Here is a 26,479-nt window from a genome sequence, read left to right as displayed (position 1 = left end):
TAGTCATAAAACCCCATTCGATTGAATGATTTTGAATTAATTTTCATCAGAATGAGGCCACTAGAGTAGCTGCTTCTTTTGAGTAGATTTGCCAGTGATCCTCTGTTTGAAAATGTCATACCTAATGAGCTGAAGGAGCAGGTAGTGAGGTTGGCTGAGTGGAGACAAGTTGTGCATTCACGTCTCTGAATTTACCTGAGTTGCATCTTCCCGAATGATATTAAATCATGAGCAGGGGTGGGGAGAAGCTGTAGCTCTGTATGAATGGCTGTCTAAAGAGAAAATTAAGAAAAAGTGAGAAGATTGCTTCACAGATACAAAGCTCAATAAGGACCATCAGAGATATGGTTATTGTCTTTTGAATTGCAGATATAAAAGTAGAGAAATACTTCAATAGGATTTACTGCAAACCTTTAACATATCAGAAAATATGGCGTGGGAAGTAACAATGTATAATGTTCTTTTCTTGTATTGGCACTCTCTTCAGAGGATTAGTGTAATCTAAAGTTGAAGCACCTCACCTGTGCGAAGTTTGTATTCATTGCTTTTGAGTTTTTATTTTGTGTGTATGTACACATAAATATTTCTTTACATGCCTCAGAGGTTGCCACTCTGTTTTTCTAAGCTAATGAGATATGACTTAGTATTTCAGTTGATTAGAGTGTTTCAGGGTTTTGTAGACAAGAAGGGTCTACACAGAATTTCATCAGGAGTTGTCGAACTCAAAATATAAACGCTGTTTGTTTGGAATGCTGCTTCTGAAGTAGTGTGATCAATCTGTGCTGCCTTAGTTATTCCTTCAATACATGAAGTTGCAGCAGCATAATACGTTGGAATGGAAAGCAAGTGGAAGTGTTCAAATATACCCTTAAGGTGGTTTTGTTTGTCTGTACAAGAATTATTTGCTGTCATGTAAGTGGTATGTGAAGACCACAGCAGTGACTGCCTTAAATCTGCACGGAGCTTTGCTCTTTTCCGTCCATGTGTCATAGCTGTGTGAGCTGTAATCTTGCAGATAGAGGAAAGTAAGAATGAAAGGTTGATTGACCCCAGCAAATAACAGCAGTCATAAGAGCAGATGTGTGAATAAACTGTAACAGAGTTTATGCTAAAGTCTAGGCTCAGGAATTTTGAGGGGAAAGAAACACTTATGGTATTCTGCAATGGGGAGAATGTACCTAGGTGAAATTCACACTTTGATGCGGTATGTGCTTGCACTGCATCTGTATTTCTTCCAATCCTGTTTCTCTTTAGGTTAGCTTCCTGGATTAAAACAAAGAACAAAACCTGCACCCCTAAAGGCCTGGTGCTGCAATTAGCCTCTTCTTGGGCTCCCACAAATAGGATTTTGTATCTGTCTTGCACTCACTGTGTTCAGGAGGATTTGAGGGAAGGGAGGGTAGATCTCTGTGCATCCTAGAAGGTATGATGGAGAAAGCTGTTGATAGGGTTTACAGGAAGACACTGTGCTATGATATGCCTCTTGGGAATTCCATTTAAGGAACAATTTCAGCTTTTGTAGTGAATGATTTCCTCTGCAGGCTACCTAAAATACTGATCGTTTCAGTACTTTGTGGAACACCTGTAAAGGGTTTAGATGTTAGAAACAATGTTTAGGTAAGAGCAAGTGCCAAATTTGCAGCATGTACTTTACATAAACCTGCTGTTTTTTCCTAGGTGTACTGACTTGTCAGAATTTGCCCAGAGATCATCTCTGGATCATCAGTGTCTGAATGTAAGGGACCTTAAGTTGAAAATGGCTGTGTTTTTCCAGTTATATTGTTTGCACTCCTTAGACCTAATTTTTTTTTTTTTTTTTTTTCTGAAGTCTATTATTGACTTCCAGGTGTTAATACTTCCCTAGTTTAGCTGAAAAGGCAAGACTTTTTTTTTTGACCCTGCTTGAAAGTAACTGATAGCAGATACCAAGAAAAGAAACAAATTTTGGGTATTTGTTTAGAAATAGATTTTAATAACTCGTTTGGGGGGAAAACATATTCAGTGTGATCTGCTTGGAATTTTAGCTCTTTGAGGGAGAGATTGGTTTTGGGGATGTTTTTTATTCCTATCAAGTTTAAATGACTTTACTATTGTGAATTCAAACTTTGTAAAATTTCTTTAATTAAACTATCACCATATATGTAATTGTCTTATTACATAGTTGGGAATATAGTTGGTTAAAGTTGTTTTCAAATAAATATTGAATTTCTAGTGTTCTATTATTTACAGTCCAGCTAACTTTATCTTACAGTTTTAAATTGACAAGTGCCTTTAGACTGCTGGGTCATTGAGGGTTTCCATATACCTTGACATGGAAGACAGTTTCCGTATTGTTAATGATGAAAATGTTGGGGTTTTTAATTCCTTGATTGCCAAAATATTTTGTGTGATATTGGAGACAGTCAGAAGAATGCTTGGGTGGAAGGAAGTAAGCCAAGTCAATTCAAGCAAAACCTTTGATGTTCTATTAGGATTTCACTTTTAAAAAAATACAGATATCGATTTAATTTAAATTCCTCTTCACTGCATGTTCCTTGGATCTCATCCATCTGCTTTGACTCAAAAGAACTGAATTCAAATTGCTTCCTTCTCACAGTAGTATTCTATGGTATAAGTAATGTGAACTCCAGACACTGACTTGTTTCCTTGGAGTATTGTGTTCTATGCTGCTTTGACTGGTTCTACATTCTGATTACCCAGGAAATTACAATTCTAAGCCCCTGCTTACTATTGTGAATTCATTATGCATTTAATACTTTTTTTTTTAGTTGTAATATGGTTATGATTTTTAGTCATATGCATACATTTTTGGCATTGAGAGGAGTTGGGAAATCCAATTTTTTTCAATACTAAGTGGAAGAGTAGCTGCTGCTTCTGCCTCTCCCCCAGAGAGCAGAGGAACAGGTGAATACAATTTGTATGTAATTTTAATGAGGTAATTTTTTTTTTTCCATTGAAAATGCAGGATGTTTTCTGTTCCAATAGATTTACTTTCAGTTAGGTAAATAAACTTTAATTCTGATGTTTACACTGGATATTAGTCTTCAGATGTGCCGATCCTTATAGAACTGAGACTTACACATGTGCTTCTGTGGCAGACAACAACAGTTGTTTGGAATGGAATATTGTGGAAACAAAATATGCTCTTGTTATTTAATACAATTCTGATGTGAGAATGGAAAAATATAATGTGAGGTATGTATTAAATGGTTTTAAGTGTGTGGGTTTTTTCCTAACATCATACTGTGTAATGAACTTGTATTTTTCCTTAAGGTAAATAGTTTGCCCTTTTCACAATAGCAAGTTCCATAAGAATTCTTTTCCCTGTAATCTAGCGTAGGACTTGATGTTGAGCTCATGCTCAACATCAGAACTTAGCTCTGTGTGCCATTCCTGAAGGGAACCATTTAGTTATCCCCTGCTTGATGAGGATGAAAATTATCGTTGACTTCTGCCGAAGTATAGCCATAAAATATTTATACTTTACAAGGTATTGCAGTATATTAAGGTAAGCAGAAGGAAATATTACCTGAAGATAACCTAGAGGAGAGGGTCTATTTCAATTGTAGAGGGATGTTGGCATAGGAGCCAAGGGAATAATCCAGTCATAAACAAATTTCAAATGGGAATTAGAGACACCCTTCAGTGTAGTTAAGGTTTAAATCATCCTTTCAATCAGATTAGCGGGGCAAACAGTGAATTACTTCTAAGTTGGAACTTGATCAGCAGTGTAGACCAGTTCAGACAGTATTGTCCACAGCATCTGCTTGACCTACTTGACCCGTTTTGACCTTGGTGCTTAGATGCTGACATTACAGAGAGAGTTGTTGTAATTGCAAATGAGATTAGCTGGTTATTAGGTGTTAAAGGGAGAAGAAGAAAACTAGAAACTAGTTTGTTTTTTTCATAGTAGAAACTATGAGCAGACTGAAGAGGGTAAGGAAAAGTGTGCAAATGACATGCTGAAATAGTAAATTAAAGTTGGGAGACGTGAGAATGGAATTATGGATACCCATTGTGGTGGTTTACCTCCAGCTGGCAGCTAAACCCCCTGTAGCCACTCACTAGCAGGTATCAAGGAGAGAACTGGAAGGGTAAAAGTGCAAAAATTTGAGTTGAGATTGAGGTTTTTTTTGCTGAACACAACATCCCACGGTATGGAATATCCCTTTGGTCAGTTGGGGTCAGCTGTCCTGGCTGTGTCCCTTCCCAATTCCTTGTGCACCTCCAGCCTGCTCACTGGTGGGGTGGTGCGAGGAGCATAAAAGGCCTTGACTCTGTGTGAGCACTGCTCAGCAATAATGAAAACGTCCCTGTGTTATCCACACAGTTTTCATCACAAATCTAAAACACAGCCCCATACAAGCTATTGTGAAGAAAATTAACTCTATCCCATTCAAAACCAATACACCTGTGAAACAAAGGTCTTGGATCTTTTCAGAGATTCCTTTAAAACAATGATGGCTTGTACAAGTGTAGATGAGATGGAAAATTATGTTGAAACTAACATACATGACTCATTTTACCTGCTTTGTGAAACAGTTGTGAAACTGCATTGTGAAACTGCAAAATAATGCGTCTCTTTGATAACTTTATCTTCTGTGTGCAAAAGCCACATATATTTCCGTTAGTTCTGTGATAGAGCTCTACAAAGAGGTCTTATGGAGCTGTGCATGAGAGTTCAGGAGGGATTTATTTTGTTATTTCTGCTGCACTTTATTTAGGAATACTAAATGTATCCCAATTAATTCCAGTTTAGGACACATCAGCCTTTCAATGCCATAGAATTATCTGAGCTATTTTCCACAGTAATTCTGTGTTTACATCCCAGATAGTGCAGAGACAGACTCTGCAAGCTGTAATAATTTTCTCCAGTCGTCTTGCCCTATTCCAGTATCTTGTATCTTCTCTTACTCTTCCTGGAATGGTGATGCTGAGATGATAAGCTTTTCCAGCTCTTGGATCTTCTCCTTTGTGGAGGTGTGTGTTTTGGAGAAGGGAGAGCAAAACAGGGAAGCAGCCGATGTTTTCAAGCCTGGCTTTGTCTCCCTTTTCTAGTTAATCTTTAGTTTTACAAGGATTACTTTTTCCCATTTAAAAGAATGTATCAATCAGTGTTTTGGTTCATCCGTCTTTAACGGATTATCTGTCTAGCATGAGAATTGTTAGTTACCTTTATTATAATCTGGTTTTCTGCTGATAATGCTGCTTGAATTTTTATGCTTCCTACTGGATGTGGTTGTTAAATGACCATGAAATTGTACTGTGATTAACTTGTGCTTTGGCATGGAGAGCAGAGGGAACAATCAAACTGTGAAAGAAATTAGGTTTTCTGTGTTCTCAAGAGTCAAAGTAAAGTTTGTCTGCTGTCTGCCTCATTCGTAGTAATGATATCGTATCATCTGCTTATCTGCAATTTAAAATATTTTAGTCTTCTAAAATTATTGATGCCGGCCACTGTAAGAACCTTTGTTTTTATTTAACAAAGGTTGTAAAATCCATACTTTCACATTAATAGACTGACGCAGTGCTGCTCGAAATGGTAGTAACATTTAATTAGATTGACACTTGCATAAGCTCTTTCCTTGTAATCATAGTATACTTCCTTCAATTAAAAAAATTTCCATTTACTGATGTGAATTGTTGTGACCTATTCTGAAGACAATCTCTTGTAGTATTTTAAGAAAGCATAGTGATAATTTGTTAGAATATCAGCAGCGCAATGAGGGCTTTAAGCAGCTCTGTTTTTTTTTTTATTATTTTGGTATTCTTTGCAAGTATTGTTATAGTTTACAAAGCAAAGAATAAATTCAGAGATAATCTGATGTAGCATCAAGATGACAGCTAGCTGGGTTTGATACATTCTTTTAGTTCAGGAATAAAACAAGTTAGTGCAAAGTGGAACCACTGTTTCTGATCTTTCTTTTCCTGAATGTTATTTTATGTTTGTCTGTTTGCCAGGGACTGTCTTTTTTCATGCAGTAGAGCAGTTGACTCCTTTACTTAAGTGATCTTAAGTAAAACTGTTAAATAAACTATTGTGTTTGTTTCAGGTTATTAAAATCTGATAAAATTGTACACTGAAATTTGTGTTAAAACAACTTGACATTGATTGTTTTGTCTTGAAATGAAATATCATCTTTCTTCATATTAGCTACCATAAAATGGGTTATAATCTTGAATTATAATTTAAATATAAAACAGTAGAAATGTTTGTTAGTATTACTTAAGTTCAAATTTTATAACTAAGTGGTTTCTAAGTTTGTGTGTTAATAATTTTAAACAAGAACTTAATATATAAAAAAGAGGATCTAAAGGAGTTCTAGTCACTCAAACTAATTCAAGTTCTAAGACATGATTTCTACTTTTGTCTTGGGTCTCTGCCCCACACCTTTTTAATGACACTAACACCTTTTGTCGTTTTACAGGCAAAATTTGTTAGTATTTCATTGCCAGTATTAATGGGATTACTATCTGAGCAGAGCATTAGGACTCTCTTAGTTTCTGTAGTCTACTATGTTTCAGTCTCTGTTCAGAATAGTTGAGTACTGGGCGAGAATCTGCTCCGTTTTTGTCGCTTTAGTTGGAAACTTTGAACTCGGAAGCCATTCTGCAGTTGTGTCTTTTGGTTGGCAGCGGTGTTTGTTGGACAGACTTCAGAGCATCTCAGGGAGGAGAGTTCCTGGGTGTGAATGCTAAGGTGGGAGGTAAAATAATGAAAGGTATGAAGATGCTGGAAGGGAGGAAGAGAGTTTCTTCTCCTTGTTGGTCAGGAATTTGTCTTCAAGCAAGTAATGGATCAAGCGTCATAGCCTGGTAGGAAGGCATACTTTCCTGAAACATTTATTGAGGAATATTGAATATCTGGAATATGGAATTAGTTTCATGTTTTGTCTAGTCCTGGGTCACGCAGATTTGAACCGCTTCTGGACTAGCTGTTTCTCGGATGAACCACTGACCTGCTAACCTCAGGGTTTTAGTGGGGGTAAACAGGAGCATCAGTCATATCAGAAATAAGACTTAGATTTTAGGTTGATGTGCACTCTTTATGTGCACTTTTCTTGATGTTGAGCAAGTCTATTAGTAAACATACTTGATACTAGTGATTTGTGATACAATATCAAACTTAGGAAGCTGTGTTATGTAAGTGAATCAGTATGACTGTGAAATGGTAAATAAGGGTTGGGACACAGACGAAGTGTGCTTTTGCTGCATGGGAGCTTAGTTAGAAATATTAAATTTTTTTTTTTTTGGTCAGAATCAATCCATGCCACTAGTTTAAAGCTTATACACAAAAAATCAAAGTAAAGTGTTGGTTTTAGTTGATTGTGGGTTTGCATGTTTGGGCAGGACTTGATGTTAGAATGGATTTCCTGAGATAATTTCTTAAAACATATATATATCTATTCATACTTGATCCTGTACATTTTATTTCAAGAATATATTCCTACAACATTGGAAATTGTAGTCTTTATGGAATTTCCTATGATTTAAGTGTGCTAAATAACTAGAGAATACAGACAAAAGTACTCTTGAAATTGAAGATGTTTCCTAAAATTAGTTTCAGCAATTTAAAATTACTTTTAAAATGTATTGTAAAAAATTACTTAGAATATCTTGTCAACAGCATTAAACTATTAGTCCTTCTGTTTTAATATATTTTTAAAAAGTATGAAATAGAAGTGCTACAGACTTCTTTGTTTCCTCCCCTCTAGTCATTCCTGTGGTGTCTAATACTGTTTAAAACCAAAGATAATTATTAGTCATCAAGTTTTCATATAAGAATCAGCAATGGTGGTTTTTCTGTATAATCCATATTAAACAAGCAATGTCTTGGCAGAGACATTCCAGGGATGTGATGTTTAGCTGGCATGACTGGGTGCAAGTTTAAGTATTAAGTTTTTAATACAGATTTGTAATTTTGATACAGGTTGCAACCAATGCAGGTGAAGAGTAGCAGCTCTTATGAAACTGTTTATAAACATGTATTTTCTGTTTTAAACTAATCTTGATTTCAAATGTTTGCCTGAATAGCTCTGCTTTCCAATAATTTTCAGTTATTTAATTTTATATTTGTGGTTATGATTCCATTTCCATAACTATGCATTTGTTTCATTTTACAGAGGAAATAAAGGCTGAAACAGAAAAGCAAAGGTATGTCATAGTTCATCATATTGCGCAATAGTGCTTTACCTTCTTAAAATGTGTTCTGCATTGCGAGTATGGGCTCTCTCTGAAAAGCATTTTCAATGTATTTTGTAAGGTTGGTGGTATCTGGAAACGTGCTAAAAGTTCTACTTCTGTGACTGGCTGTTTGAGTGCAAGGCACAGGGCCTGGGAGTAGAGGCAGAAGATAGCTTAGAGGGAACAGGCTGATACTGTCTGGCCAGGGAGGGTAGGAATGGGGATCAAAGTTAGTAAAGGTCTTTGTAGGTGGCACAGAAAGTATTGATGGAGGAGCCTGAGCTTAAAAGGAGCTTGGAGTGGATTCAGAGGAGGGGGAAGAGCCTGGGATGCAAATAAAGGACTTGAACTGTGAGTGAGCAAGGGGAGGACGTTGGGGTGAGGAAGTGGGAACAGATAGAAAAAACTAGTGTGATTTGAAAAGATAGTGTCTGGAAAGGACATTGTTAGGGAATAGGTGTTGATTTCTGGAGGCAATTCCTCTACAAGTGAAGGTAGAAGCCAAAATTAACATTCCGCACTCTTCCGCTATCAACAGGTAAATTTTTAAGTGTTGGTAAACTGTGGAACCCATTATTAGTATTTAATTATGTGTGCCACTGGGTCTTCTTCCTCATTCAGTGTACATTACCAACCATGAGTCAGGGCTGTGTGGTGAAGACTGTTTATACCACTTGTTGAAAGAATCGGATCAGTGAGTGAAACTGATGATGAAAGTTTTCTTATGGCTTAAGCAGATGAGTGCTGCTTGGGGACCTGCGTTCTGCCCTGTAACTGAATTTCTGGTTTAGGCAAATCATCTAAACCACAGCTGTCAAAGTTGGCTGCTAACGATTTCTGCTTCGTGTCCTGGATATTCAAGCTGAAATCTACAAGTTTTGGTTTGGAAAATGTAAGCGCATCTAGCTGGACAGGAAGCCAGTGGGAACTTTGTTTCAGAAGATGTAAAGGACAATTTAATATCAAATATGCTGAATAACTTAGTCTCACAGTGTATCAAATTGGGCACGTAGAAATTGGTGGATGCATCTGACTGAGTCAGTGTGCTTCAGTTTCCACCGAGAAAATAAAGTCAATACCATCAGCTCATAGTAAGGTTGTAGCTATCTGTGTTTAGATAAAGTTGCACCAAGCACCACACAACCATCTCAGATAGTAATAATGTGGTTTTATAATAGGTTTTACTTGGAGTAGAATAAATAAAGCAGAAGTCCCCATTTTGAAGAATGCTAAGAAAAAAATGCTTAACATTAAATATTCAGTGAGTGGTGTTTGTTCTGCACACCAAATAGGGAAAAGTAATATCTGATCCTGTAGTTAAATAATGTGCTAAAACTAATGAGAGAGGTGAATTATAATGAGGTACACAAGCATGGTTCAGCCACTTCTGAACTTTTGGGTGCTTAAATTATGTCCTATTAATATTCGAAGTTGTGATTTTGAGGGTATAATGTTATATGTCTTAGCCTATGTACATTTTCTAAATAGATTTTGATTTCTTCAGTGCTGTCTTTATTCTGACAGTAGCCTTTTACTGCTATGAAGGCATTGCTGGACTTGATAACTATGAATGGGTTTGCCCTGTTCTCACTATAGAGTCAAATTTTTTAGATGCAGTAGAAAATGCTGTTTTTCTAGGCCTTAGAATAGAGAAACCTCTTAGTTTATTGAATTATTTTCAGCTTCTGATTTCTGTGATTAAGATTTGAATATCCTAACAAGGGACTTCTAGTGATAATTCTTTAAATTTTTCCAGTCCCTGTTCAAGGAAACTGATCTCACAGTTAACCTGGAGTGCATTGAAAAATAGGTCATTTCCACCTCCCAGAAATTTTGCATGGAAAACTGCTTCTTTTGTTTTGTTGTTTGTTTGTTTTTTAAACAGAACCAGTGTTTGGTAGTGGGGTGGAGAGGAAAGGACTCGAAAAGGCCAGGCTGATTTATGTAATGATTACACAGCAAATACTGCCAAAATAATTTTCAAAAATTCATTGTTTGGTACATACGTTAGCCTGTTTCTATGGCTGATACATGAATATCGGCATATTTTGTAATCCTCGTGCTTGGGAGATCACTTGGTAGAAGAAATTTTTGTTAGGGATAGTTTCTGGTTTCACGGTCTGCTGGGAGAAAAACTAAACAGCTGAAGTCATTTCTTGGCTGACATTAAGAAGAAAAGACCTTTTAAGTGTCTCTTCTCTCCTCTCCCTGCTATCCCCTTCCCCTCCATCATCAGCAAGATGATGAGCTTATTGAGTTATCTTTCCAGAGACAAATGGAGCATCATCTTTATTTATTCTTTTGGACATTTTTTAATAACCTTAAATTAAGAGGAGCTTAGGCTTCTGCAGTAGCTCGCTGTGGCATGGGTTCTTCGTTTTCAGAATCTCATCATGGCCTGCTCCTTGTTTCTGAAAAATTCTGGTTTTATTTCCAGAGTGCTCTTTTAATGTGATTTTAATGTTATCAGTAAACATAATCACTAGATGAAGAACAGCTTCTCATAAGACATGAGCAAGAGATACCACCCTTCCATTCCTCAGATAAAAGCTTTCATAGGAATTTCAGAGAGGTTTAAGAACGTGGAAGAATCATGTACTTTCTCTGGAACATATCTGATTTGGGTTTTGTCCAAAAGAACTCTGTTTCCAGCAAAACAATATTGGGCAATAAATAATGTTATGCATCCAACAGAAAAACAAACCTCTGCTCTTCTTCAGGGAAATGTTATGTAGGGATAAATTCTTAAACCTTCAAAAGACAAGTTGTTTAGTAGAAGGTAGAATCTTAACACTAATTATTCACTATCCAGACTTAGAATTTAGGTGCCCTTTTTAAGCAGCCTAAACAAGGAGGGCTGTTTGAATGTGGTACCAAACATCTTCTCAAGGACAATGCAGCTTGCTCCTTGAAAAGCTGAAGCATTGTGATAACTTATCGTTATGGTTAAAGGCTTTCTCCATGATGGATGGGACTGCATTGATTCTTTGGGTTTATAATAAGCTCTTAGCAGTTCATTCTTCTATTACAGCAACATGAAAAAAATGTATATTTTCTACCATCTGCATTCCTTGAAGCATCTGCTTTAATTTGCAACAAATGTATAGGTCCTGGATTTTAAATTGTTATTCTGTAAAGATCTATTTGAATTACTGCAAGAATTTTGTAATCCTTCACAACAGAATACGAAGTTATGCTTTTTTTTCTTTATACCAATTATCAAGTCTGTGTAAGTGTTGTTTACTCTTTATATAAAGATACATATTTGTGCACAAAAAAGGTGAGAAATGCTTTGTATAAAGGTGATGAGCTGTTCTGTGAAATGAAAAATCTGAGCATCTTGCTTTGTGTGATGCACACAAATTAGTGAAAAATTATCCATTCTTAATTGTCCTTTTTAGCGAAGTGTTAATGAGCATGCCCTTTCTAAAGGTGCTGTAAACAATAAGACTTCAGCAGTTAATAATTTTCCTACATTTTGTACAGTTAGTCATTTCAGATATGTTGCCCAAGTGACATACATTGCTAACCACTGTACTCTTATATTCTGTGGTGTCATCTGAAGCACAAATAGAACAAAATTTGAGTGTTTTTTTTTTTCTTTTCCCTGAGTATGTCTCGGATTGAAGTTCAGATATGATTTAATCTCCAAAATAGATGTACTTTCTCTAAAATGCTGAACCACACTTGCATCATAATACAGTAGTTGAGTAGTTCTTAACTTTCAGCATCATTTTTTAAAAAAAAAAAAAGAAAAACACAAAATATTTTTGGCAAGTTGTGTTTTTATCTGTTCTGGTAGTAAAATTTCTGCCTAGACTTCTCTGGGAATTGTCATTGAATATGGAAATGGTACTGAATGGATTTCCCTTCCTCCCCTCTGCCTTCACTAACCAAGTAAGGGGAGTCTTTTCCAGTTTTCAGAGGAAACAAGTCTTATGCCTTCAAACCAGCAGGGACCCTAATGTTAATTTTCTTTAGATTTTATTTCATTCATAAACATTGTGGTGGTGAGAACTATTTGTGTGATCACTTACAACATTCTAATACAATCATTCTGTTTAGTCCCCCTCATGGAGAAGCAAAGCCTGGTTCGAGCACTCTTCCACCTGTGAAATCAAAGACAAACTTCATTGAAGCGGACAAGTACTTCCTACCATTTGAACTGGCATGTCAGTCGAAGTGCCCCAGGATTGTCAGTACATCTCTAGATTGTTTACAGGTCTGTATGAAGATGAGCTTTAATTGTCAACTACAAAATTCTGTTGGTTTGAAGGGGAAGTACAGTCGTATGTGACAAATAATATCTTTTTTTCTATTATTTTACTTTATTGCACACCCAACCAAATTGAATATATTTCTGACAAAAAGTGAATGTATGACTTATTTATTATGTGTTTATTTATGTATATATGTGTTACCACAGACAGTTAAATGTTTGGATCAGTTCTAGTATGTCAGTGTACAACTACCTGTTTTCATGTTTATGTGTTGAACTACCACAGCAAATATACCATTACCAAATTCATTTTATGCTATTTATAATTGCAGTAAAATATTTTCAGTGTGAGATGTCTGGTCTCGCAAAACTCATAGGCTCCTGTAATGTTTTCAGAACAAAGTCTACAGTACAGAATTTAGCCATTTGCTTCTCCTGAGTAGCCTGACAACAGCGAACTCAATTAATATATTTACATTCACAGGCACATGCACGCCTGGCATGCTGTTGTACTACGATGCCTTGCTTCTCTGTGTATTTTTAAGTAGGTGGGGCCATGGAGATTTACAAGTACTCTCATGCCTGAAGTGTTCAGAAGAGGATTGTACTAATTTTGTAATAAATTCCCTTTCAAAGTATTGGAGATCTAGAGAGGGAAAGAGATAATAGAGCGCTTAAAAACAGAAGACTAGCTCGTAGCTTAAAGAGAAAGCATCTGTAGCTGGTTTATCTGGTACTAAAAACATTTGTGTGCTGACTACATATGAAGGCTTGTGTGATGTGAGTTAGTTTTTAGAATTCTTCTTGTTTTAAAACATTGTTAACTAACTGGTGAACAAAAGCTTTAATGTTAACCTTGCTGACAAACTTTGTATTGGCAGTTGCTGAGTGAAAAATGAATAAATCTGGAGGGCCTTTAAAAAAAACTCCTTGATGTTTTATGAGACTTGGGGTAAAATGTACTGTTTTAATTATTCTGTGCAAGTTAGAGCTATCAAGTGAATTTATTTATTGTAATGAAAAGCTGACTTATTTTTAAGCTCTTGTTTATGTTTTTTTTCCTTGTCTCCAGAAACTTATAGCATATGGGCACTTGACGGGGAATGCTCCAGACAGTACAGCTCCAGGCAAAAAATTAATTGATAGAATTATTGAGACAATATGTGGCTGTTTTCAAGGCCCTCAAACAGATGAAGGGGTTCAGCTACAAATAATAAAGGTAATACGGTTAATACTTCTAGTATTTATGGTGGTGACAGCAGGAAGACATTCATGGCCTCAGAGTTCAAAAGCAGAAGTGTTTAATTTGTAAATGTAATGGTGGTTTTAAAGTATTTTCTTGATCCTGTTTGTTTGAGATGCAAACTCCCTATCTTACTGCTGATTTCCCTACTCTCTCCCATTGCATTTTGGGTGAATTAATGGTTGTGGTATGAAGTCTTGTACACAGAACACTCGGTGAAATTTCATTCACAGCAGATCAGTGGAGCACTCTCATTGTGAGGAATTACTGTCAAATAATCCTGCGCTCCCAGCGGGGAAGATGGTAATTAAGTAGCAGATTTTTAAATCCATTTTGGAATTATTTTATGAAATGCCATTAGACCTGTCAGTCAGGGGTTACCATAGTAGCTTTGTGCTGCTGTGTCATAGACTTCTGCTTGAAAGGGTTCTAGGGTTTCTTTCCATAGCTTATATAAACACTGCACGTGGAGTTTGTACAAATAAGTGTTTCTGGGGAACCTTAGCAGTTTTCTGACTGCACTCATTAATTATGAGCATTTATTACAGGAAATTGTTATGCCAATTAATAGAAGTTAGCCACCTAGTGGAAATAGCACACCCTACTCCTGTAACAGTAGTCTTTCAGTGGTTGTGATGATGAGGAGTAGTGAGTAATACAATTAAAGTTAGTTATGAGGAATGCAGTGTTTGTTACCTACCTCGTATTCTTGTGTATATGTGTCATGAAGTGTTGACATTTCTTGCAGGTTGTATTTACTTGTTTTACTGCAAAGAAGGTAGTTTGTTCTCCTTTTCATAGCTCAAATCTTCTTTTTTCTTGACACTCCACTTCTCCAGCAGGTAGTTGTTACAAGTGTTGGTGTATGCTGCTGTTGTCTAGATTTGTTGTGTTGTCTTGCCCGAGCATTTAAGACATTTTTCATCTTGCAAAGGGAAGTTTTTGTTGACTTAAACTTTCAGTGGCTGAAACCATTATATCTCCCTCTCACTGTAATACCTTCTCTCCAAATGCTTTCTTATTGGTCCTCCCCACCTGAAGGGGGTTATCTTTGAGCTGATATTCCTTCTGTCCAAGAAAATAGTTGAGAAAGTAAATTCTTCAACAACTGTAGAAATACATTAAGTGTGTAAATTCATTTAGTGCCTTCATTTTTTGACTGTTTAGACTTTGCTAATTGCCATGTTAGAATGCCTGGGAAAGTGGAGAGTACTGTTTTGGCTTTGACTGCATGTTTGTCCAGTACACTGGACATTATAAAAAAGCATCAAAACTAGAAATAACCTTAGCAAAAATCAGAACTTTTTACTTCCTTTGGGGGGGAATAATGAAACTGCTAAATCAGTCATAGTCTCTTAGGCTTCATAACTCTTCAGTTCTGGGCTGAGTGTGGAACCTGCTTCTCCAGTATGATTTGAAGGATGGATCATGTGTCTTTTTAGACTCTTCTGTGGTCCTGGTGATTAGTGTGTTCTCCGAATAATTTTAATTCCATGAGGGAGATAGAAGGCAGGGGACCTGGGTCTCCTGCTTTCTGTGCTGGCACTCCCAGGCTGTTGTTCATGACATGAGCAGTGCTGCTGCAGGGCACCTGCATCACCAACACCACAGTAAAATCTGAGAACCGTTATCATTCAGTCACCTTCCTCCCTGGAGGGTTATCCTCGGTTCTGCAGGCTGAATGGACGGCCCTTACATAGCGTGCTGCCGTCAGTCTAAGATCTGGGAGCTGGCATTGGGTAAGAGTTCGTACAGTGCTGTTTGCTAGTTACTAGATGGCTTTCCAGTGGTGGAGTCATCTTAAGTGGCTTCCCAGCAAGCAGAGCTGCTTACGCATTGTGAGAATACATTTCAGCTGACTACCAAAGAAATAATCTTGCTGAGAGCGACGAGTGTAATTTGTCTCTTTTTAGGTATCTAAGCTTAGAGGTGTGTCTGGTGGTAGTTCTGACAGTTGGTGGCTAGTTTAACCTTTCTGCCCCTGTTTCTGCTTGCTTATTCTCATCTCTCTGAACCCCTCGTTCTTCATCTGCAGACTCCATGATGAACCAAACTGGGAAATTGGCCTTTTCCTTCCTTCCTCGTGTAATTAGTTTGATTTGGTGTAATTTTGATGGGAAGCCATGCAAATTCTTGTTCAGTTGTTATGGTGGGGATTGCTGGGGCAGAAAAAAAGCAAGTAAATAGGCTACTGCTGCCATTGAAAATTGTTTATTCAAATTACGTTTGAAACAGCCTCCCTTGATTGAACCTTTTTGCCTTTGGGCTTGCTCTGCTAGGGCTGCTGTGGCATTTGAAGTGTGTGTGTGAAACCTTCCTATTGACACTTGCAGATGTTTTAGTTGAAGTTCTGTTTGCATTTCTGTCTGGCCTTTTTGTTCCTGAAGAACTACAATTATGACAAAAATTACATTATTTTTTTTTTAAATCCATGAAGTAATAGTAGGGATGAGGAGGCAGGATGGGACATGAGATCAACTGTTTATCCTCATCTGTGTTTTCTTTCCTTGATCTTCTGTATAGTATTTGTTATTATCTAGCTACTTTTACAGCTTAGCTTGCTCATGTTTGGCAAAGAAAAATTTTTGTGTGTGTTTGATAGCTGTGGTTTGAAAAAGTTGAATGTTACTTTAGTGATTGCTTTCTGGGTCTTCCATGTGCAATAGACTGTTCGCAAGGTCAACTCCTGTATGTGTCTTTTAACAACTAGTCACACTCACAGTATGACTGGGGTCCATGGAGGAAGGAAAGTTGAATCAAACATTGCTTTCACAAGTTGCCTTTTGAAACTAACTAAAAATAGAGGACAACTCATTGTTGGATTACAGAATGGGAAGACTGTAAAAGCTAACTAGTTCTGAGGAATAAGGAGCATGATGATAGGTTTGAATGAATTTTAACAAAACTGTGAAAACAGATTCCAAATTGAGAAGACCTTAGAAAAAACTTCTTCAGTTCCATATCCTCCTGTGTTTCAGTAGTGTGGAATGCTATCTAAGTAACTTAATAATCTACAATATCATGTAGTAGAGTGGTTATTTTTCCCTATAAAAAGAACATAGAAAGCTGAATTCCTCCTGCTGAGATTAAAAGGAGCTGTGGATTATGGAATGATTTGAGAATTGAAATACTGATGCAGGAGGTTTTATTTCTGAGTCTTTGTATTTTGAGGCTTTCATCTTAAGTTAATGGCTAGGACTGGTTGCTTAACCTGAAAATGCTGTCCTGTCAGTTTGCAATTTTATTTTTTAGAGAAGGATTATATTTTCAGAGTTGGACATGAAATACTTCTGTTTTGCAAAATATGTATCCGTTTAATTCCATATTAGATTCTCGTTCGTTTTGAATACCTAACTTTCCAGTGATAAGACTAAATAAAACTTTATATTCTTTATGTTATCTTCCATAGGAGAAACTGGAACATAGTTCTGTTCTTTCTGCAATCTCCACAGTCATAATCCTTCAGTTTCAGGGCTGGTAAATGACCACATGCTTGTGAATATGGATTATTTTTTCTTAAAATTATGTTAAGTAGAAAAAAAATACTAGTTTTAATCAAATACTAAGTGTTAATTAATGATCCATTATTACTGAAATCTAGTGTAGAATCTAGGATATGACACTGTTGATTTAAATGACTGTCTTGACTGTGAAAGCATTCTGGAAGCAAACACTATATTTTTCTATTTTTCATACCCTTACAGTGTATTTCCATAGGTCGTCAAAGTTGGTAAACTAAGTTAGGTAAACATAGGTCTTCTAAAGCTATGGTAAATGTGTAACATAAATGACTGAATAATTTGGAAATAGTATAAAGCAGGAGATAATCTTCTCACTTGCTCACAAACAAAACGTCTCTTGGAGAACTATATTACTGCATTCTGTATGATTTTTTTAGCGTCACTCATATTGAAAACTGATTTATCTATGAAGGTTATTTCAGGTATTTGTTGCTTTGTGGTTTAAGGACCTAAGTCTCCAGCGTTTTTCCAGAAGTCAGTCCACAGTAATGCATTATTTCATTATGTTAATATTTGAACTTAAAGTTGACTTTTAAAAAAATGTTATTATTAAAAGTAACCCTATAGCCATTCTCAAAGAAAACGGAATTTTGTGGTTGCAGTAGCTAATACAATAGAGAGGATGGTTAGGGCCACTGTGTTTTATGTGCTGTCTCAAGAACCCTAGAGTTTCCAGGCCAACTGAATTCTGTATTTTACCCAAAGTAAGCCTGTGTTGATCAGATGACGGCTGTACTGTGTCATAAATCTTCCAAAGGTAAGATGATCAGAGTTGGCTGAGAGGAAGAAAAGAATGACCCTGAATTCAAAACTAGGCTTCATGGCAAGTCCGTATGTAGGTGCATGTGCCTCTTTTGCGTTCTTAAATCGTTCTCCTGGCTGTAGTTGCTTTCTTTCACCGTAACCATTCTGTTCTTGCAGAACATTCAGTGTGAGAGGAATGAAAAGTTTACAGGTACAGATAGATGCTGGATGTTTTTAGTAGAAAATTAGTGTCAATTTAGTTTACTTTTTAGACTACATTTGTTTTGCCTCACAAATCTCAATACTTTCTGTACTGTTCTAATACACTCATTTTACATAAAAGGAAATTCAGTAAATACACAAACATGCTTCAGGCTGAAGGAAAAAAAAAGGTGTCATACAAAAATATGATAATGTTTAACTTAAGAAATGATCCCAAACCTATCTGATGGTTGTTTATAAAAATGAGCAAGCTTTATTTATAGCAACTAGGTAGAGGCACAGAACAGTAGGGCCTTTCTCAAATACAGAACAATAGGTGTGAATGACTGGAAGGAAAGCCTAAGGAAACAGTCTCACAGTCAGGATGATAGCCAGTAGTTTCAGAGCTTGATGGCTGTTGGTATTTTTGCAGGCTTTGTGACAAAGCTTTTGTGGAAGGACCTGAAGTATAATGAGGTAGTGCTAACAATGTTTTTACAAAGGTTTCCTTCCATGCCTAAAGAACAGCAAAGGGGAGGAGTACAGTAAAGCAGGCTTTTTTAAAAATCAACTCTCCTTAGCTCACACTGAAGATAGCTGGATGAAAACAGATGAGCTAAGTGTGACCAAAAGGAGTGGGAATTCAGCTGCAAAAAGCTTTGAGCAGCAAGTCTTTACCATGATAGAAAAGAACAACCTAATGCTGCAACTCCATAGTCAGCAGAACCTCTGCAGTAGCTTTGCTGTTCTGACCTCTGCAGAGAGGCATTTTTCTGTCCAGGCTTTGCTCCCAGATAGTGTCCTACCCCATCCCTTGCTTGCCCTGGCATGCGTTTAATACTCTGAATCAATTAAAATCACTTTTAAAGCAAACTAAAATCAAACACCAGAAAAGCATGTGTGTGGGGTTTTTTGTTCTGTTTTGGTTTTAATTGTATTAATGCATTGCCATTAAATAGCACAGGTGGCTTCATGCCCTAGACCTGTTGCAAAGTAAGCAGTGAGAGTGTATGGCTGGGAGGAAGTCGGAGCTTTTGTTGTTTGACCTCTCAAGGACATGCATTGCTGTGTGGCAGTTTGAGATTTTGTGTAATCCCGCTTAACTGGGGACTGTTGCTGAGGTGGTTGTCTTCTACTTATCTGTCTCCCCTCTCTTCCTCCTTGCATTGGACCTAGTAGCTGTTTGGGCACAGAGTAGGGTTGGGGAGTAATCTGACGAAAACTGATAAAGTGGGAAAGAATTAGATGGATTAGAAGGATCTGAGTTGGTAAGGGTTTCAGAGGAGCAGGACTGCTGCTCCTGCTTGTAACCTGTGGTTTCTCAGGGTTAGTTGTCACACCAGTTGTGGTAATGATGTACTCTTTTATGATACAGAATGAGGTGACGTTTAGGGCATGCAGTCAAATTGAGCCCTAAATGAAAGCTAACAAGAGGGAAGGTTGGTGTCAGAAAGTAATTGTAAAATACTTCCTATCTCATGTTTGTTGTCATATTTTTGTGAGATTGTGATAGTAAAAAAAGAGAAATGGCACCGAGACATAAAGTAAGCATGACTAATAGCCTGAGGATGGCTCTAAACTGGAAGGAATATGAAAGATATTAGCAAAATATCAAAGTTAAAAATGCTTATCAGTTTGCAAACATGTATAGTAGTCATTAGGGTTCATTGTCTCTAGTGCCTGAGAAGGAAACCCAAAGTGACTGTCAGGGCCTCTGTAGCGAAGTTGAACCCTTTCATAGTTAGATATCTGCAAGGAGATGCCCTATTGGAAAGACTGATTTCTCAGTCTGCATAGAGGATGTAGTTATTCCATGAATTTGGATTAATATGTTAAGGAGGTATGTCTCTGTGTGTGTGTGTAAACATTTCTTCACCTCCAGACCCCCTTATCAGGTGGTGTGAAAAGAACCAAGCTCTAGTAGTCGTAACAAGCATACTGAAGAAACTTAGGAAATTCAGGCAGCTAAGCCAATTAAAACAAAAGAACACATAATTCGTCTGTGGCCTTGTCACCTTTTTCTATTAGCAGGCATTGTCTCCTATTGTTAAAAGTTGGGGGGAAAAAAAAAACCACGAGACGTTACTGAACTCAGACGGAAGTTAAAATTGGACTTTCAGATATCAAATTCTTAATCACCTGAATTTAAGAAGGAGACAGATGGTGACACAAAGGAGTAACTTTATGAATTACATAGGTAGAACAAAAGAGATGGAGGCTTGATCCCTCTGCGCACCTGCACATCTTTGTTAGTGTCCTAAGTGCTAAGCAGCAAGAGACCTTATTTTCCAAGTGAGAAATTGTAGGTGGTTCTTAAACTGATGTATTGTAAGTATGTATGTCTCAGTGTTATCTTTTGGAATTGGGTGAAAGAAATCTTAACTAAATTTAAATACTTCCTGTATTGGGCCAAACAATAGTGCTTTGGAAAAAATAGCTGTCTGTTTATGCCTGGGCTCCACTTGTTTGGCTTGTTTTCAAGAGTTACTGGTTATATTTTTTTAAACTAGCATAGTCAAAGTTCTTCAAGGTTAATTCTGTTACAGAATTATTAGTGAAAGATTAAGGGAGCTTTCTGTTTTGGCCTTTCAGGACTTTAAGACGCACAAAACTTGAAAAAGTAGAATGCTAAAATAAGTACAGCTGTGCAGCCTTTCCAGCCAGATAGGAGAGTGCGGAATCTAATCACAGGGAGTTACCTGCCTTCAGGGCGATTGTGTTTGCTCCTGAAACATGTAGGGGAGAGTTGGAGAAGTCAGCAGAGCCGTGACTGGTATGAGTAGCTTTGGGGATAAATTTTGGAGTGTGAGAGTACTGTGGTGTAGGGGATGTAGATATGTTACCTGATCAGAAGAGATGTGCAACTCTAATTAATGGGGTTCAGTGTGTTTTAACTCAGTACCTGCAAGTCTAACAAACCCCCCAGGAATTCCTAGCAGTAAGGTAGAGGTGGAACAGTGCAACACTTAATGAAGGATAAGTGAAAATACAAGACACAGAATCACGTGCAGGGCTAGTGTAGAAGGTGTTTGTATAAGGGGAGAGGGGAAGGGACAGGTGGTGAAAGGTTTAAATGTATAAATAGGTTTTGGCAGCAGACTCATTGATATAGAGATCACAGAATAGTTTGGGTTGAAAGTGACCTCTAAAGGTTTAGTCCAACCCCCTGTGCAATGAGCGGGGACAACTAGATCAGGTGGCTCAGAGCCCTGTCCAACCTGACCTTGAATGTTTCCAGGGATGGGGCATGTACCACCTCTCTGGGCAACCTGTGCCAGTGTCTCACCACCCTCAGTGTAAAAAATTTCTTCCTTATATCTAGTCTGAATCTACCCTCTTTTAGTTTAAAACCATTACCCCTTGTCCTGTTGCTACAGGCCCTGCTAAAAAGTCTGTCCCCATCTTTCTTATAAGCCCCCTTTAAGTATTGAAAGGCTGCTAAAAGGTCTCCTCAGAGTCTTCTCTTCTCCAGGCTGAACAACCCCAACTCTCTCAGCCTTTCTTCATAGGAGAGGTGTTCTATCCCTCTGACCACTTTTGTGGCCCTCCTCTGGACCCACTCCAACAGCTCCATATCCTTCTTATGTTGGGGGCCCCAGAGCTGAACACAGTACTCCAGGTGGGGTCTCACAAGAGCAGAGTAGAAGGGGAGAATCACCTCCCTTGACCTGCTGGCCACACTTCTTTTGATGCAGCCGAGGATAGAGTTAGCTTTCTGGGCTGCAAGCATACGTTACCGGCTCATGTCCACAGCTTTTCATCCACCAGTACCCCCAAGTCCTTCTCAGGGCTGCTCACAACCCCTTCATACCCCAGCCTGTATTGATACTGGGCGTTGCCTTGACCCATATGCAGGACCTTGCATTTGACCTTGTTGAACGTCATGAGGTTCACATGGGCCCAGTTCTCGAGCTTGTCCAGGTCTGTCTGGACAGCATCCTATCACCACTCAGCTTGGTGTCGTCTGCAGACTTGCTGAGGGTGCACTCGATCCCACTGTCTATACCGTTGGTGAAGATACTAAACAGTACTGGTCCCCATATGGACTCCTGAGGGCCACCACTTGTCACTGATCTCCATTCAGATAAGGCACTGGATTTTATTACGGCTTTTATATGTCCACTTCCCTGAATGATGTTTCCATTAGCAGAAGCAGGGTATTGATAAGTTCTGTGGAGGTGTTGAATCATTGCACAGAGAGGGTCAGAATTAAGGATGGTGGTATGAATTTCAACATAGCACTTCTTGGTTTTTAGAAGGCCAGTGACATGTAAATTGAATTTTGGGTGGCAAAAAAGAAGAGTACCAGTGCTCAGACTCAAGTTCCTTTAACTAAGCCATTGTCTACAATTCGCCTACATCTGTGATTTCTTTTCTTCAGTTGGTTGGGTGTTTTTTGAAATTTTTTTTATTTTGATCTTTTATAAAAAAGACTTCTAGTGGGCGTTCAGGCAGTACTGCTTTGTAGATTGTAGCGGAAGATGCTGTTTATTGGTCATGCAGATAAGAATGTCTATTCTCCAGTAAGAAATATAAGTACAGTCATCCATATATGTACCTCCCTATGTCCACTGATAAGAGAATTGAGGTACCACAGGTAGAATAAGAAGAGACCTGAGACTGCTTATATAGGAGTAGAATTCAGGTCTCTTCAGCAGCAGCTCAGTGCAGTGGGTCTTTGATTTTCTTTTTCCTGTTAAACTGTACAGTGATTTTTAAAGTGTTTGAGTGAGCAGTGGATACTCTTTGTCCGCTTGTTGGTGCCATGTGTGGACAGGGGTGCTGACAATGTCAGTAAGAGAAATGAGGCATGGATTGATGAGTAAAGTACCCAACACTTTAAATAACTTGGTTTTAACTGTGATAAACGTACTTTGTTTATGAGTATGAGCTTCCCAGTGCTGCCAGTTCTTTCTTACTTTCCTAAACATCTCATTAAATCATTAACTCTGTCAAAGTCTTTAATGCATAAAATTCCCTGATTTCTTCTACTAGAGTACCATGATCAGTGTAAACATGTTTGTTCTATTGTGGACCAAACTTTTCCCTTTTCCTTCCACTCCCCATCCTCAGCTTTCATCTCTCTATTTCTGCTCCTTTATCCAGCCTGCCTCTACCTCACACAAAGATAGTGTGTTCCTTACTTCTGTGTTACCTGATCTTTTAGAGACTTATTTGCATATTCTTTTGTGAAAAAAGAGAAGCAGATACTAGCTCAAACGGGAAGAAGTTGATTTCAACAGAGAGGACAACACAGTATTCTAGCATCTACCCAAAAAGAGTGTTTAAAAAGGGTGGTTGTCCCACTTACAACTGCCTAATCTCATACTCAGTCTTTGTTCTTCACATGTACATTTCTTTGTAAAACAACTTTTGAACCCTTTGGATTGCTTTCCAGATTTAGCAGGTAGTCTGTTGTTCGTGTTTTGTGTCTAGAAAATTCTAGGGTGACTTTTATATTACCTGTCTGATAACTCCATTGGTTACTTCTTGCTGTTATATGCTATGAAATATGTATTTCCTAGATATGTTGATTAAAAACACTCTCAATTTAATATAACTGGTATGTATGATGTTCCAGTATGTCTACAAGAATACATGGAAAAATTTAATTCAATTGCAGTTCAAGATATGTACTTAGTTATGTTTTTAAAAGTAATCCAATTTTGCTATTTATTTATTTGCAAACTATTTGATTGACAAGGAAAGTTTTGACTGGAAAATGTGTGTATGTATGTGTGTGTTTATTTTTTTATTTAGGCTTTGCTCACTGCAGTAACATCTCAACACATAGAAATCCACGAAGGAACAGTGCTACAGGCTGTAAGAACATGTTACAATATCTATCTAGCAAGCAAAAATCTCATAAATCAAACCACAGCCAAGGCCACTCTAACACAAATGCTGAATGTCATTTTTGCACGTATGGAAAATCAAGCAGTGAGTATCTCAGTATTTTATATAGAAAATAGCTCTTAAAAGCAAACCAGCTTGAGAGATTTGTTTTGTCATTATTATTAAAGCTTTTTGGCTTTCCTAACTTCAGTACTTTTGAAAAAAAAAAAGAATCTAGTATCTTACCTTCTTCTTTTAGTATTTTATACTCTGAAATAGGTGTGAAATGTGTCTTTAGGGGTTGGGGTGGTGTATGGGATTTAAACTTCTCATAGTGGTCCTCTGTATTTTAGGGATGTATTCAACTTCGGTTTCTATTGTCAGGCTGTCAAGAGATGCCACACTGCCTGCATAAGAGTGCATAAGGAATACATTAGTGTTAGTGAAGTGCTCCAATGTTGTGATGATAAACACTGAAGAAGTAATCCACGATTAAAACAAAACAAACAAAAACAACAAAAAAAACCCAAACCTTTCCAGTTATGTAATAATTTACATTTTTTAACATTTTAACTTGTAGTAGTCACTAAGAGATACTTATATGTCACTGAAATTGCTGTTGTGTGTTGTCAGCAGTGACCCCAGCATATGCCCTGTGCCGCCTTCTGCTGATAATAAAGATCAATAAGGCAAAGTAATTGTCCTAATTCCCATTTAAAAAAACCAAACCAAAACAAAAAACAAAACAAACAAAAAAAACCCACAACAAAACAGCCCCAAACCCAAACAAACATAAAAGCAGATGCCCAAATTTGAGAAATGGTTGAATTCCTAGCTACTTCTAGAAGTAATTCTGCTGTATTATTACAAACTCTTTTCTCTAAGAATATGTAATACTTCCTTACTTACTTTCCTCTCAGAAGCAACTGCATATTGGTACATGGTACCATCACAGTCGAAGATTTATGAGACAGCATATTTATGATAGGTCATGGCAAAAGGCATGCAGTACCTGAATGCTTTGAGAAATCTGTGCAGTTACTGTGCTTTTAAGCAACTTAATATAGAAGAGGATGATTATTATTATTATTATTATTATTATTATTATTATTATTATTATCCTACAATATAAGCCTTCATTTTTGCCAGACTAAGTCCAGTCTTTGTTGATAAGCAGTTCTGCTTGTTTTGCAAACTCAGGGCATTTATTTTAATATGATAGCTAACAAATGCTAGAAGGAATTATTTGAGCTGTAATTTGGAAGGTAGTAGCTACTCAGGGATCTATAGCACCCCAAAAGATGCAGTATAGAAAGCTGTAAGTGGAAGAGTAAAGGGCTGAGATCATGGTAGACAGAATAACAGTATAAAAAGTTACGAAACTTTTGGCAAACACTGGGCTCTGCAGGGATAGAAAGCCAGTCATTAGAGCATCACCTCGAAGGACACCCTGCTTTGGTTTGACTTTAATGATAGTTGTCTTAATCCATTAGACAAGTTACAGAAACTTCCCTTTCCAGGGATTCCAGATCAAGGAACCATGAAACTAAAACTGTAAGACAAAGGCTACTTTAAGTATGATGATTTCTTCCTGAGGATCTATCTTCTGTATTGTTTTGGGAGTGCTGCTCTTCTCAGTTTTAACTCCTGTTTTTGTTGTGTTTTTTTTTTTCCCTGGATGTTTAGTCAGTTTCCTAATTTTTTTTAAGTCTTTCCCTTAATACCACATGCTTGTAGGATAACAGAAGATTTTAAGTTCTCCTATGTATTTCTCTTTGTGAGAGCTTTCAAAAAAGAAAAAAAATCTGCCTTGATGTTTCTCCGTGCAGTCCTTGTATATTGTCACATCTCCTGACTGAACTTCTGTATAGGGCAGGCAGACAACTCTTGGTCCTATACTCTGTGTAGTTTAACCATCCCTCTTCCACAGTGAAGGTATGGTTAAGTGTAATGTGCATAGCTGGGAGGCAGCCCTCTTGCAAAGGTTTATCCCCTGATGTTAAAATTATTTATTATAGTACAAAGGATGCATTTTCTTAAACTGTTAAAGCTTTATGAAGGCACTGTGTAAGCAGAGATAATAGAAATTTCATGTTTATAAAATAATGTATACAATATGTATACAGCTCATTGTTTTGTGTTGATAATGAAATTCTTGTGTGACTGCGATGTTTTTATAGCTTCAGGAAGCCAAACAGATGGAAAAGGAAAGACACAGGCAGCAACATCATCTACAGCAGTCTCCAGTAAGCCATCATGAGCCTGAGTCACCTCAATTGAGACATATTCCAACACAGACTGATCAGCTATCCAAAGAACATGAGAGAGAGCTTGACCACAGCACAAATGATGTGGACAAGAACCTTCAAGAAGATATAGAGGCAGAAAATGGATCTGATATTTCTAGTGCTGAAAATGAACAAACAGAAGCCGACCAAGCCACAGCAGCAGAAAGTAATCAGTGTGTATTTCTGTTTCGTGGAGGGAGGGAAAAGGCCTGTAAAAAGAAAGGCTTGAGGATTGTCTTTTTTT

At 37.4% G+C, this 26,479-nt stretch overlaps 1 protein-coding gene across 2 annotated transcripts in view; it reads left to right on the top strand.

Moving 5' to 3' along the window:
• ARFGEF1 (ADP ribosylation factor guanine nucleotide exchange factor 1) overlaps positions 1 to 26,479 on the top strand; it is a 97,930-nt gene that overhangs the window by 23,161 nt on the left and 48,290 nt on the right. For both annotated transcript variants that reach the window (XM_068395722.1, XM_068395723.1), the window contains exons 2-6: positions 8,124 to 8,154; positions 12,250 to 12,406; positions 13,476 to 13,622; positions 23,873 to 24,052; positions 26,128 to 26,401. In XM_068395722.1, the coding sequence (XP_068251823.1) occupies positions 8,124 to 8,154; positions 12,250 to 12,406; positions 13,476 to 13,622; positions 23,873 to 24,052; positions 26,128 to 26,401 (789 nt within the window). The remainder of the gene's footprint in view (positions 1 to 8,123; positions 8,155 to 12,249; positions 12,407 to 13,475; positions 13,623 to 23,872; positions 24,053 to 26,127; positions 26,402 to 26,479) is intronic.

This window comes from Nyctibius grandis, chromosome 3 (genome assembly GCF_013368605.1).
Source record: "Nyctibius grandis isolate bNycGra1 chromosome 3, bNycGra1.pri, whole genome shotgun sequence".
NCBI classification, from domain to species: domain Eukaryota; kingdom Metazoa; phylum Chordata; class Aves; order Nyctibiiformes; family Nyctibiidae; genus Nyctibius; species Nyctibius grandis.
This window is presented reverse-complemented; position numbering and strand designations above follow the sequence as displayed.